This window comes from Loxodonta africana, chromosome X, assembly GCF_030014295.1.
Source record: "Loxodonta africana isolate mLoxAfr1 chromosome X, mLoxAfr1.hap2, whole genome shotgun sequence".
In the NCBI taxonomy this organism is placed as follows: Eukaryota; Metazoa; Chordata; class Mammalia; order Proboscidea; family Elephantidae; genus Loxodonta; species Loxodonta africana.
The window spans coordinates 116,717,720-116,734,852 of NC_087369.1; the positions used below are offsets into that span (position 1 = coordinate 116,717,720).

At 38.1% G+C, this 17,133-nt stretch overlaps 1 protein-coding gene across 10 annotated transcripts in view; it reads left to right on the forward strand.

Moving 5' to 3' along the window:
• Window positions 1-17,133, forward strand: part of DIAPH2 (diaphanous related formin 2) — a 940,735-nt gene that overhangs the window by 755,334 nt on the left and 168,268 nt on the right. For all 10 annotated transcript variants that reach the window (XM_064277942.1, XM_064277941.1, XM_064277943.1 and 7 more), the window contains one exon: window positions 13,649-13,744. In XM_064277942.1, coding sequence (XP_064134012.1) covers window positions 13,649-13,744 — 96 coding nt within the window. The remainder of the gene's footprint in view (window positions 1-13,648; window positions 13,745-17,133) is intronic.

Sequence of the window (17,133 nt, forward strand, 5' to 3'; positions counted from 1 at the left end):
CATTAATCTTTGTTTCCTTAATTAAGCACATGAGGGAGTATGTATAGGTATGAACACCGAGGGCACATGCGAAAATGATAAAGAGAAGTAGCTTGGCTGGTGTAGTTAGAGGAGCCAAAGTAAAAATTAGAAGCAGTTGATGAGACTATTGGAGTTTGGATTGAATCTGGTGAGCCCTGACTTCAAAAGGGATAATGTGATTAAAGTTATAGTTTAGTAATGGGTGAGACAGTAGCAGAAAATTCAACTTGTTGATTCATATAGCAGTAAGCCAGGAATGAGTAGTAGACTTGGGGAGGAAACTCTGATTCTGAGAGAGATTTCCTGTGAAGAAGTAGTACACTTAGTTACTGTTTGAATTTGGAGATGAAGAAAAAATATCAAAGACCCAGAGGTTCCAAGCCTGGCAGATAATCAGAGATGAGAAAATTGTGATGCAGTCATTGGGTGTGTTTTTGCGTAGGGAATCTACATATGATTAAATCAGTTTTAGACAAGTTGGCTCTAAGATGATGGGATATCTTGTAAATAACATTATTCAAGAGTAGCTAATGATTTGGGCCTGAAATGGGAATAAGAGTTAATAGTGGGGATGTGACTTAAGGCGTCTCCATCATAGAAAGGACCTAGAAGTCTTAAAACTGAGATAACTTCATGGAGTGCAAGGAAACAAAAGCCACAGATTGTCCAGTGCCACTTTGGTCTTATTTCTCTCTCAGCAGCTTGTTTCAATTTCATCAGAAGGCAGCAATGGGATTGCTAGGTGGACAAATATATTCTCATCAATTGAGAAAGAACCCATCCATGCTCAGTCATACGAGCTCTCTTTTGGAGCATATAATTGAACTACTCTTAAGAAATTATTGAGGGATTGACACCTAGGCTTAAAGGTAAATCCTTCCCTCTTCCATATTGAAACATCAGTGTAAATTACAGTATTGAGTTACGATAATGCATATCAGCATTACATACCTTTAGTTTCTTAAGTCAAGCAAGTGGCGATTGATAGCCTCTTATGCATTGCTGACCATGGCCATGGCTCGTACCTTGTAATCCTCTACTGCTTTCAAATTGGACAAGAGATTGATTCTTGACCCAGAGACAAATATTTATAGATCGGTCTATTGCATAAGAGCTAGGTAGTCTTCAGTGCATCTCCCCCCTAAAAAAGTTGTTTTATATCAATCAAATTAATTTGATTCTCTTTCTTGGGGAATTTGACTCAAAGACACAAAGAGGGAGAATTAGTTGGCAAATGGCAGAGAAGAAATAAAAACAAACACTAAGAGTAGGCACACATTTGTATACTTGGTGATGGTCTACCATTACTGTTGTGGTGTGTGACTGCATTCTCCTGAGGGCAGTTCTCAAAAATCCACTTCTATCCCACACTTAACCTCAAACTTGTTCTACTATGCACTGAGGAAGATACAAAGATGCATTTGACCTCATAGTGGTGCCCTGGAAACTAAAACTATTTCTTTCCCTGTCCTCTCTCCCCCACTAGGATTGTGTCTTATGAAGATGTTTAGGTTTATTATATGATTTTATATTCTGATATGGCAGTCCAGTTGAAGCCCAGAAGTAAGGAGCGAGGTCTTCTGTAAAAGAGTTGAATTTGCCCAGTCAGTGTTAGTGAGAGGCAGATTCTCAGATAAGAAGTTAAAACTTATCAGGAGGTTTCCCACTGGTCTTTGAAAAAACTCTCTTATATTTTTCTGACCATTCTTTTGGAACTGGACTTCAAGGACTCTTAATGTAAATCCACATAGAAGTGTGTGTGCAATTGTTGCTTCATTATTCTCTTTTTTTTTTATTGAAATGATTGTTACCAAGATCTTTCAGCACCTTAGAGGCAGATTGTGAGCTCTAATGGTGTCTGTACCAGCATGGCATTGACATTGAGAGGGTGTACTCTAGAGCAGGAGTTGTTGTTGTATGCCATCAGGTCGATTTTCTAACCATGGCGACCTCATGTGACAGTAGAACTGCCCTATAGGGTTTTCGTGGATGTAATCTTTACGGGAACAGATTGCCAGGTCTTTGTCCTGTGGAACTGCTGGGTGGGTTTGAACCACCAACTTTTCGTTAAGCCGCCGAGCATTTAACAGTTGTACCACCAGGGACCCAGAGAACAGGGGTAGGCAAACTTTTTTCTGTATAAAACCAGGTAGTAAATATTTTAGGCTTTAGGGGCCATATAGTCTCTGTCACAACTACTCAACCGCCCTTATAACACAAAAGCACCCACAGACAATATGTAATGAATGGGTGTGGCTTAGTTCCCACAGAAGTTTATTTATGGATTTTGGAATTTATGGAATTTGAATTGTATGAATTTCTCATGTGTCACAAAATATTATTCTTCTTTTGATTAATTTAAACCATTTAAAAATTTGAAAACCGTTCTTAGCTCTTGGGCCATGCAAAAATTAGCAACAGACTGGGTTTGGCCCCAAGGGCCATAGTTTTCCAGTCCTGGAGCCCTGGTGTGCAGTGATTAAGAGTTCGGCTGCTAACCAGAAGATCGGCAGTTCAAATCCACCAGCCACTCCTTGGAAACCCTAGGGTGCGGTTCTATAGGGTCACTATGAGTTGGAGTCGACTCGATGGCAACAGGGTTTCTTTTTTAGGTTCTAGAGACATGTCCTTTGGGTTCTAATGCTGGTCTGTCACATACCAGCGATATGACCTTGAATTAGTTACTTCACCTAAATATTCCTCGGTTTGTTTACCGATAAAATGTTTGGATGTGGGTAGTAAATGTAAATCCCTAGAACAGTGCCTGACATATAGTAAGTTATCAATAAATGTTAGTTATCGTTGCTCTTCCTACCTCCAAAACATCTTTCTTTTGAGAAGCTTAGATTTACTTTTTTTAATGATTTTGAATTGAGTTAAATTTGTTCTTCTTCCAAGTTTGTTTTTTCTTAGTTTTCCCTTCACAAACGTTCCATTCCCTTAGTAAATGATTCATTCTGATAAGACACACAGAGTATTTCAAAGATCTTTTTGAAATATTAATTATTTAAAATACTGAATGTGAGATATTTTACCAGAGGCATCAACAGTGGTTTTTCTGGTAAGCGTTAACATTCGGGTTTATTGGGTGTTTGTTTATTTATAGAATGTGTAATTTTCTTCTCCCAATCTTCTAGCATATAGGTAACTGGAAAAAAATTGAATAAGAATAAACAGTATTTTTAACTAAAGTTTACTATCAAACAGTTTTACCTGAGGCAAACTGCCAAAAACGTACCTCCAGCCAAAAAATTTCTTTTCTGAATTCTACTATTAGAAATCCATTCATCCCAGTGTTAACAAACTCCCCTTTAAGATGCAAATACATCAGGGAAGGTTAACTAACTAATTTAGTTCCCCTGACAAAATTTTAGGAAGCACAAACCACATAAATATTTGGAGAGAAATCACCATGCCTTTCCTCATTCATCACTTTGGTGTGGAATATCCATTTACCTGTGACCCCCTAATATAGTATTTATCACAGGATAAAATGTGCCTGAAATTTAACCTTAAATAACAAGAAAAATTTAAGGAAGAGTAACATTCACTATGAAGCTTACCTGCAATCTGATTATTTACTCACTAAAAAAAAAAAAAAAAAGGAAACTTAATTTCCTCTTCCGGCAAGGAGATGAGAAACACAACAGGATGAATGAACTCCCTAACCAACATTTTCCCCTGTAGTTTTATTTTTAATTGCTCTGAGATTGATTTGGCTTTCTGGTGCATACCACTGCACAAGACCTCACCTGGGAACATAATGGTTCTCTGTTGTGTTCTACAAATTTTCAACTACTGCATAACGTAATTACCACACTGCCCCTAGCTCATAGTGGGTTTCTGGTAATTTCTGCTAAACTCCTGTGTCCTCTTTTTCCTCTTGTAAGTTTTCTTTTGAGCAGGAGCATCTGCCTTCATTATTTCACTTAGAATTTTATACATTCTATTTAAGCCCTCTTTTAATCTCTTTGGAATAATATCTTGATTTTCTTAAGCTCTTCTCAATGGCCATAAATAGCTTCATAGTCTATTATCTTAGTTACCATCTGTTGGTTTTCCAAGTCACTGTTATCCCCATTATTCACCTACTTCCAATTAAACCCCCGAATAAACACAACTTTCCCGTCAGGTAGAGACTTGTGGCCTGCTGTACAAGTTGCTCAGGCCTTTTTTTTTTTTAATGTCTGTTGATACAGTGCTTTGCCAACTGGTCTGATTTCTCTCCGACTCATTTAATGATATTACTAGTACTCTTACCAACAGATAGTAAGGCCCTGCAGTGTAATGTGTTATTTTCACCATATTGTGATAGCCTTTTACTTAGTCTTCATTACCTCTTGTTGCTCCATGCTAAATTTTAAGAGCTATTTGTCAGCCCTGTGCCTTCATGTTTTTAGATCCGAGAGAAGGGATTTTGTTTCTCTCTTTTGTGATAAGTGAGCAGTCATCTAATTTTGTGTCGTCTACAAATCCATACATCGTGCAGCATGTTCTTAATCTGGACCATGATAGATAATGTGAAAAAGATTGAAGCTAATACTGACTTTTTTTTTTTGCTCTCCACTTGTCACCACCTTCTTATGCTGTCACCTTCCATTTACTACTGCTGATGACCTTGCTCACAGAACCAATCTTTCATCAATAATGCCAAAATTGACCATCCTACTTTGCCCAGGGTTATATGAAGAATAATATTTGTCACTGCAGATTAAACTCTATTCTTTGTATAATTCATCTCTCTCCCACTCTGGTCTGTTTTGCATACTACTATAAAGCTGATCTTAAATTCCACCTTCATTACATTACCGTCCTGTTGAAAATTCACCAATGGCTTTTTAGAGCCCATTGACGCAACTACAAGTTTTTTACCTTGGCATCTAAGGCCCTTGAGAACTCTGGCCTTACCTATATAACTGTAACTCCTGTCTTTCAAGTCTGTTGCTGTCTTCCTGGTTTATCGTTTACACCATGCTTATTTTATTTCAGGGAGCTACACTGATTCAAAATGACCTTGCCTTTTTTTTCTCACTTAAAAGTATATGATATAAATAGACAAAACTAATATTTGAAGATAGAAATCAGAACAGAGGTTGTCTCTGAGTGCTAGGGGCATGAGAGAATTTTCTGGGGTGATGGAAATGTTCAACATCTTGATTGTTTTAGCGGTTACGTGGATGTATGTATTTGTCAAAACTCATCAGACTGCATACTTAAACTGCATTTCACCGTTTGTAAATTTTAACACACGCAGAGAGAGAGGGAAAGAGAATACTAGGAGTTAAGTAATCTAGATTTTAGTGTCTTTTATCCAGTCATTTTGGAGCTCTGGTGGCATAGTGGTTAAGAGCTACGGCTGCTAACCAAAACGTTGGCAGTTTGAATCCACCATCTGCTCCTTGAAAACCCTATAAGGCAGGTCTACTCTGTCCTAAAGGGTCTCTGTGAGTCGATATCAACTCGAAGGCAACAAGTTAGGTTTTTGGTTTTTTATCCAGTCATTATTCAACCTTTTTTTAAAATCTGATTCTGTGCCATTTACATGGAATAATAATACCTAAAAGCCAATAAACCAAACCCATTGTCATAGAGTAAATTCCGACTATAACAACCCTATAGGACAGAGTAGAACTGCCCCATAGGGGTTCCAGGGAGCAACTAGTGGATTTGAACTGCCTACCTTTTGATTAGCAGCTGAGCTCTTAAGCACTGCGCCACCAGGGACCCACAGTAATACCTAAAGTGCCATAGAAATGTAATGTTTTCAGAGGCTTAACTCCTATTTCCTCCATGAAATCTTCCCTAACCCCTCGAGCACATAGACAGCATAGTTTTATTTTTTAAAATGATTTCATATGCATAAGTGTTATCTCATGCGGGAAGTGTCCCACCCTTACAAGAAACATTCAGGTTTTTGGGGGTCACTTAATACCGGTTGATAGCAACTTTCTCCAACTTTACGCAGCTCAACTTTTCAGAAAGTCGTAATTATGCAACTGAGAATTCAAGGACGCCATAGTAGTGAATTAAAGCCATTATGTCCTGGCTGTTAGAATTTTAGGAAATTATTTTTATAGTACTGGCTTTAGTTCAGTAATTTTCAAGACAGAATGAAGTAGAGTCTTAGGTAATAAGAGTGTCCAAGATATTAAGTGCTTAGTTTCCTAGAGGAATAAGGTTATCCTAATTAATAATTTTTTATAAAAAGGAAAGGGAACTCAGAGTATTTTCAAGAACTGTGACAGGTTTGAGATTTAACACCATTTGCATGCTAACAAATTAGCCAGTCATGGTTTCAAGGATTCTGACAGAAGACATGAGACTACTGGGTCAGAGACAAAAGACTTTATTCCTCGTGGTATAGCAAGCAGTATGAGCTACATACTCACCTCGACTTCCCTTGTCCCATAACTCCTATGGGATAATGCAAAGGTGGGCCCAGTTGGATGCTACATGCACAGTGGGTTGTCATCATTTCTGAGGGACCCCAGGCTTAGGAAACTTCAAACTTTATAATGTGCTGAGAGCAAACCAGCCTGATTCCCTGGAAGAGACATGGTCTGTCTTTGAAGCAAACAAACATACCCTCTGCTTTAGAGGGAGACTCTATCACTGTCTTCCAAGGCTGTTCATTGTACAAACATCCTTGAAAAGATAGCCCAGAACACAGGCCATTAGTACCTTTATTCCTCAGATGTGCAGAAATGTTAGAGACCCGTAGAAGGTTATGTTTAAATAAGTACGTGCTAGCCATTGGGTATTAGCCTTGCACCAAAGATGCAGCAGATGTAATTAATTTACTTAGTGTCAATTTTAATTTTTAGCGTCTCCAAACACTTTTTTTAATGGTTGTTTAATTAATTTTTTTTATTGTACCTTAGATGAAGGTTTATAGAACAAACTAGTTTCTCATTAAACACGTATTGTTTTGTGACGTTGGTTACCAACCCCACGACGTGTCAACACTCCCTTCTTGATCTTGGGTCCCCTATCACCAGGTTTTTCTGTTCCCTCCTGCCTTCTAGTCCTTGCCTCTGGGCTGGTGTGTCCCTTTAGTCTCGTTTTGTTTTATGGCCCTGTCTAATCTTTGGCTAAAGGGTAAACCGCAGGAGTGACTTCATTACTGAGCCAAAGGGTGTCCGGGGGCTATACTCAGTCTCTCTCAGGTCAGTAAGTTTGGTCTTTTTTGTGAGTTAGAGTTTTGTTCTCCATTTTTCTCCAGCTCTGCCTGGGACCCTCTATTGTGACCACTGTCAGAGTAGTTGGTGATGGTAGCTCGGTACCATCTAGTTATGCTGGACTCACTCTGGTAGAGGCCATGGTAGTTGTGGTCCATTAGTCCTTTGGACTAATCTTTCCCTTGTGTCTTTAGTTTTCTTCATTCTCCCTTGCTCCCCAAGGGGTGAAACCAGTGGAGTATCTCACCAATGTTGAATGTAGAACATTTTCTTTATAAACTATGTTAAGCCAATTGAGCTAGATGTTCTGTGAGACCATGGTCCCCACAACCCTCAGCCCAGTAATTCAGTCCCTCAGGGAGTTGAGAACTATCTGTGGAGCTTCCATGACCTTGCCTTGTACAAGTTGTGTTGGATTCCCCACTATTGTGTATTGTCTTACTCTTCACCAAAGTTACCGCTTATCTATTGTCTATGTGGAAACCCCAGTGGCATAGTGGTTAAGAGATATAGCTGCTAACCTAAAGGTCGGCAGTTTGAATCTACCAGGCACTCCTTGGAAACTGTATGGGGCAGTTCTACGCTGTCCTGTGGGGCCGTTGTGAGTTGGAATTGAATCGACAGCAATGAGTTTTATTGTCTATTTAGTGTTTTTCCATCTCCACTCCTCCCCTCCCTCATAACCATCAAAGATTCTTTTTGTGTGTAAACCTTTTCATGAGTTCTTATAGTAGTCATCTCATACGATATTTGTCCTTGTGTGATTGACTTATTTCCCTCAGCATAATGCTCTCTAGATTTATCCATGTTGTGAGATATTTAGCAGATTCATCATTGTTTTTTATTGTTGCATAGTACTCCATTGTGTGTATGTACTATAGGCAGTTTATCCAATAATCTGTTGATGGGCATCTAGGTTTTTTCCATCTTTTTGCTATTTTGAACAATGCTGCAGTGAACGTGAGTATGCATATGTCTATTCGTGTAACAGCTCTTACTTCTCTAGGATATATTCCTAGGAGTGGGATTGCTGGATCACATGGTATTTCTATTTCTAGCTTTCTAAGGAAGTACCATATTGTTTTCCAAAGTGGTTGTACCATTTTGTATTCCCACCAGCAGTACATAAGCATCTCCAAACACTTTGGGGAAATTAAGTCAATACAACATAGGTAAATGTTGATGCTAAAAATTTAGCTCAGCAGGCATTTAGCGTCTACTGAATGACTAACACTGTAGAAATATGAAAAAGAAGGTATAAAAATGGCATAGCAGAGGCACCTGACCTCCTCATCTAACTTTACAAGGGGGGAGGGAATCATCAGTATCAACAGTCTAAGGCTTATTGCCGTGAGATAGAGGTCAGACATACCTCCACCCTCCAACCTTTTTACTAATTCTGACACCAGCTGTTAACCCTCCCAAGGTACTCTCTACTTCTCTGCTGGGTTCAATGATTTGTTGCAATGGCCACACAGAACTCACAGACCACACTCTCAGTTTTAGGGTTTATTAGAGAAGTAACAGGTTACAATTCAGGATCAGAAACGACTCAGTTTACAGTTATTCAGTCAGGACAGCCTTTTCTCGCCATGCCCACAGGCAGGCCTCTATCTGGCCCTCAGCCCCTCGGCCCAGCCTCTGCCCTGCTCAGGCAAGTGTTATAACGCTCTTTAGCTCCACCAGTAAGTACCTGGAGGCACCCCACTCCACCAGTAAGCCTTGGCCTAAAAGCGCTCAGCTCTCTTGCTCTGAGGGTTGGCAAGCGGGACTTAGCCAACAAATGCCTGGAGGCACCCCACTCTGCCAGAAAGTCTCCTGCCCAAAGGCACTCAACTCTTCTTGCTCAGTGGGTTAGCACACTTTCTGTAACCGCCTGGCTGTGTGGACCGGGAAGCCTACTGTGGTGTCTCACGCCAGTCTCCTGGTTCTGCTGCTGCTGTTTCTCTGCCGCTGCTGTTTCTCTGCCACTGCTTCTTGCCATGTGGCACCATCTCTGGTGTTACAGCTCTCTTTCTCTGTCTCCTGGGTCTAGGAGATTCTCAGCTCAGAGACCCCAGATCCAAAGGACGCATTCCACTCGCATCTCTTCTTCTTAGTGGTAGTGAGGTCCCTCCTTTCCGTCTCTCGGATGGCTTATTTTAAGCCTAGCTGGATGACAAAACTAACCAGTTCCCTCATTAGGGCTCCATACACCTTATTTGTATGGTCCTTTTTGTTCACAATGGTGCCATGCACTTGATTTGCATTGTTAGCAAGCTGTCTAATGCCCTTGGTGTGTCACAAGCATCTTATCTGCATGGTCCCACCTAGTCATTTGGTGGAAGTTACAAGACCATGCAAGAAAGGCCATATAAAAACAATTCATCACACTGCAGAAGGTACAACCCGAGCCTTTCATTTTACCCTATGATAAGCAGCTCACGTAGAGCCCACAGGCTGCTTGTGGCCCACCTAACTCTTTAATATTATCTGTAATTAATTTTAGAATGAAAGATTAAAAAGTTGCCTCTGAATTGTTACTTCTCAGATATGTCCATATGTTATCATTTTAGTGGCTAAAAAGCATTACCGCATTTCTCCTAGATATTCTTTTACTGAGTAAAGAGGTATGATAAGTTGTAAGAAAATACATTTCTATGCAATTCAATAAAGTTATTTTCTTTTTCAATGAAAAAAAGAAACATAAAAAATATTTTTCATGGGTTTGTCTTCATAGATCCCCCCCATAAAAAAAAAAAAAAAACTCACTGCTTATCACATCTAAGTAGGAATTAATGGTTCTATAAACTTGGAAATTCTAAGTGAACTGTCAACGGTCAACATACCAAATTTCACTGAAACTCATTTAAAATGTAGGATAACTTCTTTCAAATGATCATGTTGGTTTCTGTTTTGTTTTAGGAAGACAAATTGCAATATAAATTGATCCTGCAATATATTCCTAAAACCTTGATTTAGTAGGGTTCAACATTTCATGCAAATCACTCAGCTCCTTTGAAAGTTATCATGGAACAAATAAAAAATTAATGGTGGACTGAAAACCTGGATCTCTTTTCTTTAATCCATCAGTGATATTTACAAAGATCTGGCTTTTCTAACAGAACCATCTAGTACATGCATTCTCAATAGGAATGATACCAACTCCAGGGATTATTGGGGAAGGGACAGAGAAAAACCTTAGATATTATAGTGGTTTGTGAGTGAGAGTATATAAACAGATATACATTATATATGAGGTATTAAATTTTAATGGAGGGGGAGGGGTTGGGAAAAAGATACCTAATAGGGCCCCTTGGTGGAGAAAGTTGTGATAATGGGGAAAAAATGTTTGAGAAACACTGATCTAGCATAATAAAATTCTGATAAGTGTTATCAAGTGGCAACCATTAAATTAAGCAAAGGAATTTATTTTTAACCCCTCTGTACTTTTACATATTTTTTCCCATCTTTTTAGTCTATACACAATATAATGATATTAAAGATTTTTAATGAAGCAACATCTATGATGTCATTATGCTATATAATTTTTTCATGTTTACATACTATTTATGTAAAACCACAAATACATACTGTTTTTATTCTGTTCTTTGCACTTATATCATATTTTCATCTTTCTACATAGTTTTCATAATTACTATTTTAATGACGATACATGAAATTCAGTTGTGCTAGTGTTCTTTCCCAGTCTACACTTCTGTAGCTACGAATTACTTCCTTGTTTTCTCTGCAGTTCTGGCTCTCCTGACTACCTCTTAAAAGTTGAGGTGCTCCTCACAAAATGGTGCTCTTCACAAAATGTCCCAGTGCAATCTCAGCCATCCCCTTATCACACTGAAATCTTTAGCTCCAGCCAAGACTTCAAATCTGAATTCCAGACATTTCCAACTTCTTACTGGATATCTCTACTTAGATATTCCTTAGACCTCTCAAACAGATCATCACCTTTTCTCAAATCTGTTCTTCTGTTTATTCTTGGTCATCTAGACTACTTCCTTCCTCTTAATCTCACCGTTCCAGCTAAGTCCTATTGATTGTATTGTTTTTATTGTATTACTGTCTTCAAAATATCCATCTTCCCCATTTACTCTGCTATCACCTTAATTCAGGCCCTTAGCTCATACTTAGACAATTGCAGTACATTCCTAAAAATCTCTCTGCCTTAATTCTTGCCATCTTCCATAATGTTCTCTGACTATTCTTTCTAAAGCATAAATCCGATCAAGTCACTTTCTGTTGCTTATAGCTGTGCTGCCCAGTGTAGTAGCCACGAGCTACACGTGGCTATTGAGCACTTGAAGTGTGGCTAATCTGAATAAGAATTTTTGAACTGTAAAATACACACTAGATTTTGAAGACTTAGTCTGAAAAAAATGTAAAATACCTGCTTAATAATTTTATATATTGTGTTAAATAAAATATTTAATATATTAAAATTAACTTTACCCTTTTCTTTTACTTATATAACATGGCTACTAGAAAATTTAAATTTCTTATGTGACTCACATTCGTGGCCTGCATTATGTATCTATTGGACAATACTGGCTTATAGGATAGAGTTTAAACCCCATGTCATAGATTACGATCTTTTATCTGACTGAATGTTCCTAGGTGGCACCAGCGATTTGTAATGGGCTGCTAGCCTAAAGGTTGATGGTTTGAACCCACTCAGCAGCCCTGCAGGAGAAAGACTTGGCAGTCTGCTTCTGTAGAGATTACAATGGAGAAAACCTATGGAGCAGTTCTGCTTTGTAACACATGAGGTTGCCATGAGTCAGAATCAACTCAACAGCAGCAGATTTGGTTTGGTTTTGGATCACCTGCCAGCTGCCATGCAAAGAGGGCTAGTCTTTTTTTTTTTTTTTTAAGAGGGCCAGTCTCAGTGTCAGATTGATCTGAGTTCATACCAGGGCCCCATCACATACCAGCTGTGTGATATGGAACCAGATGCTTAAACTCTCTAAATTTCAGTATCTGCAGCTGATAGAGAGAGATGTCGTACCTAATGCATAAAGTTTAATTCCCCCAGATACATCCTAGCCATGCCAAACTACTTTCAGTCCCTCTTTTCTTTGTATTGAAAAGAGCAGGTGATGAGTAACATGTATCTGTGACCTTATAATATTCCTAAAAGTGTACAATCCCCTTCCTTATCACTTTCCATTTGTTTTTCCTACTTTCACCACATATTAGACCTGAGAACCTCTGTTTCCTTTTATTGTTTCATTTAATATCCTGTCCTAGAGAGTTCATTTTAAGAGTATGTTATTGTAACATTGAAGAAGTTTCAAGTCAAATGAAGAGCGAAATCAAAAAGATTTTATCTTGTTCTTGCCCCATAAGAGAATATAATTTTATTCTGTGATCTGATATCCCATAGTCAATTCTTTAAACAAAGTAGAATTTAAATTTAACCTTGGAATACCATCTGAAAGAATGTCTTCTCCCTCATTTTCCTTTTTTCTTCTCTGAACCCTCCTGCCTACAAATATCCTCTACCTCAGAGTCACACGTTTAGCTACCGCTCAAATAAGTCACCTAGTTAAGGACGTTTATTTCAGTTAGGCCAATGGGGAAAAGGGAGCTCAGCTCACAGTGGGTTATCCACAGCGCAGTAGAGACTTTATGGCAATTGATACCTCAAGACAAACGTTCTGATAAATCTTAAAAGTGTTTTTGATGGCCTGATTTGTCAAAGATAAGAGTATGGTGAAATGTTTTAAATGCGTTTCTGTTAGGAACATCTTTTGAGTACTCCGCTCACGGATTCTTAACAGTTCTTTCCCATAGGCAACGTTTAGAAACACAACAGCATTTTAAAAGGGATGATGAGACTCAGAAACCTCTGGCTGATGTCTCTCAAATGCAAAATGTGGCCTTTCAGATAATGTGGTCACCTTTTCCTTACACAATATCAGCATTTTGAAATGAGGAACGGATATCGATTAGGTAGGAACTGAATGCAAATGTATTTTGCAAATAGTGTCTTTTGAGATAATCGCAGATGATGGCTGAATGCTGAAGGTATTAATACAATCAGTATTTAACCTTGTGTAACTCTGCTTCATCAAATCACACCCTGCGCATTGATTGCATTAAAGCTGGGTCAGTGGTTTCTTGCTTAGGAATATCTTATAAGAATCTTAACAGGAAGGCAGCAGTCGCTGATCAGCTACTGTTTATTTGCATACTGAGCATGTCATCAATAAGACAAAAGACAAGGTCTTTAAGTTGTAAGAACAGTGGGATTGGCATGAATTTTGCTTAATGGTGCGTAATAAGCAAAGTAGTCTGTGGTGCCAGAAACTGACAGGATCCATTATGTTAAAACAGATATATGTCTTTAATTTAGGGGTATTATGTAAATCTGACAGGAGTTTTTCCCTTTATTTTCCTGTAGTTTAACTTTAATTGCTCCAAGATTAATTCCAATGTCTCCCTTCCTGCAGAGGGTGATGAGACCGGTGTGATGGATAATCTTCTAGAAGCCCTACAATCAGGTGCAGCATTCCGAGACCGCAGAAAGCGAATCCCAAGGAATCCAGGTAAAAGCCATTCCAGTTCACATAGTGTTATATATATCAGTGTTCCTGTAGTATATGAATGTTCAAAGCCAAGAATGAAACAAAAAAAAGAAATTTCCCCATGAAGATTTTCTTTTATAAACTGATCTCAGTTCATGTGTGAAGTCTCAGCAGGCTTCAACATCTATGTGATCACAAGTTTCAACTTGGTAAGTGTATCTTCAAATAACGGTAGACTTTGTAAAAACAAAAAAAAAACTCAGAAACAAGGATTTCCATTATGTTTAATATTAAATATTTTTTATTGTTATTTTACAAACATGTGGTAGAAGGTGGTTTACAACTGTAAGTGTAATTAAATCACCAAAAGTAATTGGCCCTAAGGATGTCACCTTCTCTGTTTACGGGTAAGGAAGCTAAAGACTTGCTTTCAGAGGCTATTTTGTTTTTGCAGTACAGATCGTTCTTGATTATTCATGTTAACAGTGAGAGGGGAGGCACAGATAATCCAAGATCCTAAAAATTCCCAAAACATTGGAATAAAATTTTATGTGTATATTTGAATAGTAACAGATAAAGTCACATTATGAACATTGGCCTCACGGGAGGAAAAACCATTTTAAAAAAAAAGCCTCCCTCAGTCAAGAGAATCTAGAAAGTTGTCCACCTTTTCTGGTCATACCCTATGGTTGAAGTAAATAAATAGCTCCTGTCCCAATAATCCAAGTAGGTTGAGCTGTCTACCTCCTCTAAGTAAGTTTTTATATTTTTAGTTTATACCATAACTTGAAGTAGAGGAATAAAGTAGGTATATTGATTTTAAAAAGCCTCTTCATGGGCTGTAAAGCTATATGGAGAAATGAATTTTATGAAAAAGGGAAAATGAATAGTAAATATGTAAGCCGTATAATTTAGATTAATAGGATTTGCCTTGAATAGCCTACAGTTCAAAAAATGCGCTATATTAGAATGGAAATTGGTAGCATTCAAAGCCATCATACTCCAACAAACCATTGAAAGAAATGGAGCCCAGTACAGAGTTATGAAAGCTGATGGCAGGAGGCAATATGCATTATATTCATATTTTTCATGTTTTGGCGACACTTGATTGGTATTTATAAACATTCCACCTCTGCTATTCATGGGCAGTCCCTGGGAGATTAGCCTGGAGGTAAGATTTGGTAGAAAGGAGAGAAGTGTTTTGGTTGAAGTATAAGACTGTTTTATGTATATAAAGACATTGAAGATGGTCTAAAATAAGAATGGAAGAATGGAGAAAAGAAAACTGAAATCTGTGTTTACATGCTCGTATTCGTTTTTTAAGGTAATGCTGCATGGCACAACATCAGGAGTGCTGCTAAATCTGTAACCATGAGGCAGCCATTCCACCTATCCTATCCTCTGTCTTTATCTTAAAATGAGAATGTTCTACCATGTTATCAGAGGTACCTCCCACTTCTTAAAGAAAATAAGAACCTTCACTGCTCTTTCTTGAACTATCAGAGCAAAATAGTCAGTGAAAGGCAGACTGAAATAATTTTTATATCTATTCAGTTCTCCGTTAAGCAACTGATAAGTAAAAGCATGTTATTCTGGGCCTTTAAAGAACTGCTATAATCTCACTAGGCTGTTTATTTTAAAATACATTTGCTGGCCTCTGTCTGATTAGTCTCACACCTCACATTGACTCTACAAAGACTGTACTGAGAAAAAGATCATTCCATGGGGTTTCTGTGAGTTTGGCACTCAAGGGAATATAGTGTTGTCAACTGTGAAACACCAAGGATATATTCACAAACTGCATAATTTTACATTACTGATTTTGAGTAATCCAAATTGAGGTGTACTTTAGCTGGAGTGTCTCCATGAACACATAGGGTCAAAAATATCAGCCTCTTTAGCTCTGGCAGTCATTCCAGGTGGCAGCAGCCAAAGCAAATGTCCAGAGGTGAAAAGAAGCTAGAAGTCAGCTGGTGACCGTAGTTGGTAAAGCATGTTGGATACCAGTAGAGGAAGAGGGAAAACAGTTTAGAAGTCTGCCAAAAATCTTTTCTGTCTCTTGCTTCTTTATAGAAGCAGTAGAAATGAGGACTTGTTCAAATTTCTTCATTGTCTTTGCCTTTCATAGCTAGATCATCATTTCCCTTTGGTCCCCTTTTGTTGTCATTTCCTTAGGCACCTTATTTCATTGTTTCCAAGATCCCATTGTCTGTGTATTTTGTTACACTTCGCCTGTTCAACATTGGCATCCTTACTCCTTTCCAGTAACCTTCAAAGTGATGAAATCAAAGCAGAAAAACCAAATTATAAAGAAGGCTAATTTCCCCCAAGTAAAATAAGGCAAACAGCCAGAAATTCTGAAATCAGAGTAGACCACAAACAGCAAAGATGTACTGCTCTGCTTGCCATTACCACTGTCATTCCTTACAGATGGAAATTACTGTATGTACAATACAGAGCTCTACAATTGTGTTTCTGATTGCAGTGTTCGGTTCCAATATTTAAACAAAATTAGGTGATAGGCTATATTTTTCATTAGAAAATCTAAATGTTAATAAATGGTATGATTAGTCACATAAATTATAAACCTTTCATACCGAGCCTATGCCCCATCCCCAACAGATACCACATTAGGTTACTTAGAAGGAGCCCCCAAATATTGCCTCTGGCCCATTCAGCTGAGTGTCCTGTCTCAGTTAAGGGTACTGAAAAGCATCTCATGGGAGGCTGTTATATCAGGAGTGATACTCAAAATATTAATAACGAATAAATAGCCAGTATGATGTATTCATGCATACTGTCTGAGTATCAACCAACATTATAGGCTTTGCTGATGTCAAATGCATAGACTGGGAAATGAGCCCTTACATATGCATTAATTTATTGTATATCTGCTCTGTGATACGGACTATGCTAAACATCATTGAAAGTACAGAAATAATTGAAATAAGATTTTCTTACTTATAAGGCCTTTATGTCTAGTAGGAAAGATTTTTATTAAAGTAAGGAAAGAACTACAGAATAAGGCAGAAAATAATAGGTATCATACAAGAGGTATCAATAACATACTGTGCGAATACAGAGGAGGGACATATACCTGATAGGAAATATCAGAAAAAGAATCATGGAGAAAAAGACTTTGAAAGATGCATAAGGATTTATGCAGAGGGAGGAGGGTTTGGAGGTGGGTAGAGTGGGCATTTTAGTGAAATAAAATGTCATTAAGTGTAAAGCATTTTGGGGGAATAGCAAATAGTACGATAAGTAAGAAAATGGGATATATAAAGTAGAAAAGTATGGCGATAATGCTGAAAAAGTTGTTTGATTCCACAGCATGTAATGCTTGAATAAAAAAACTAAGGAGTTAGCTTATAATCCTTTAGGCAATAGGGATCTATTGAGGGTTTTTA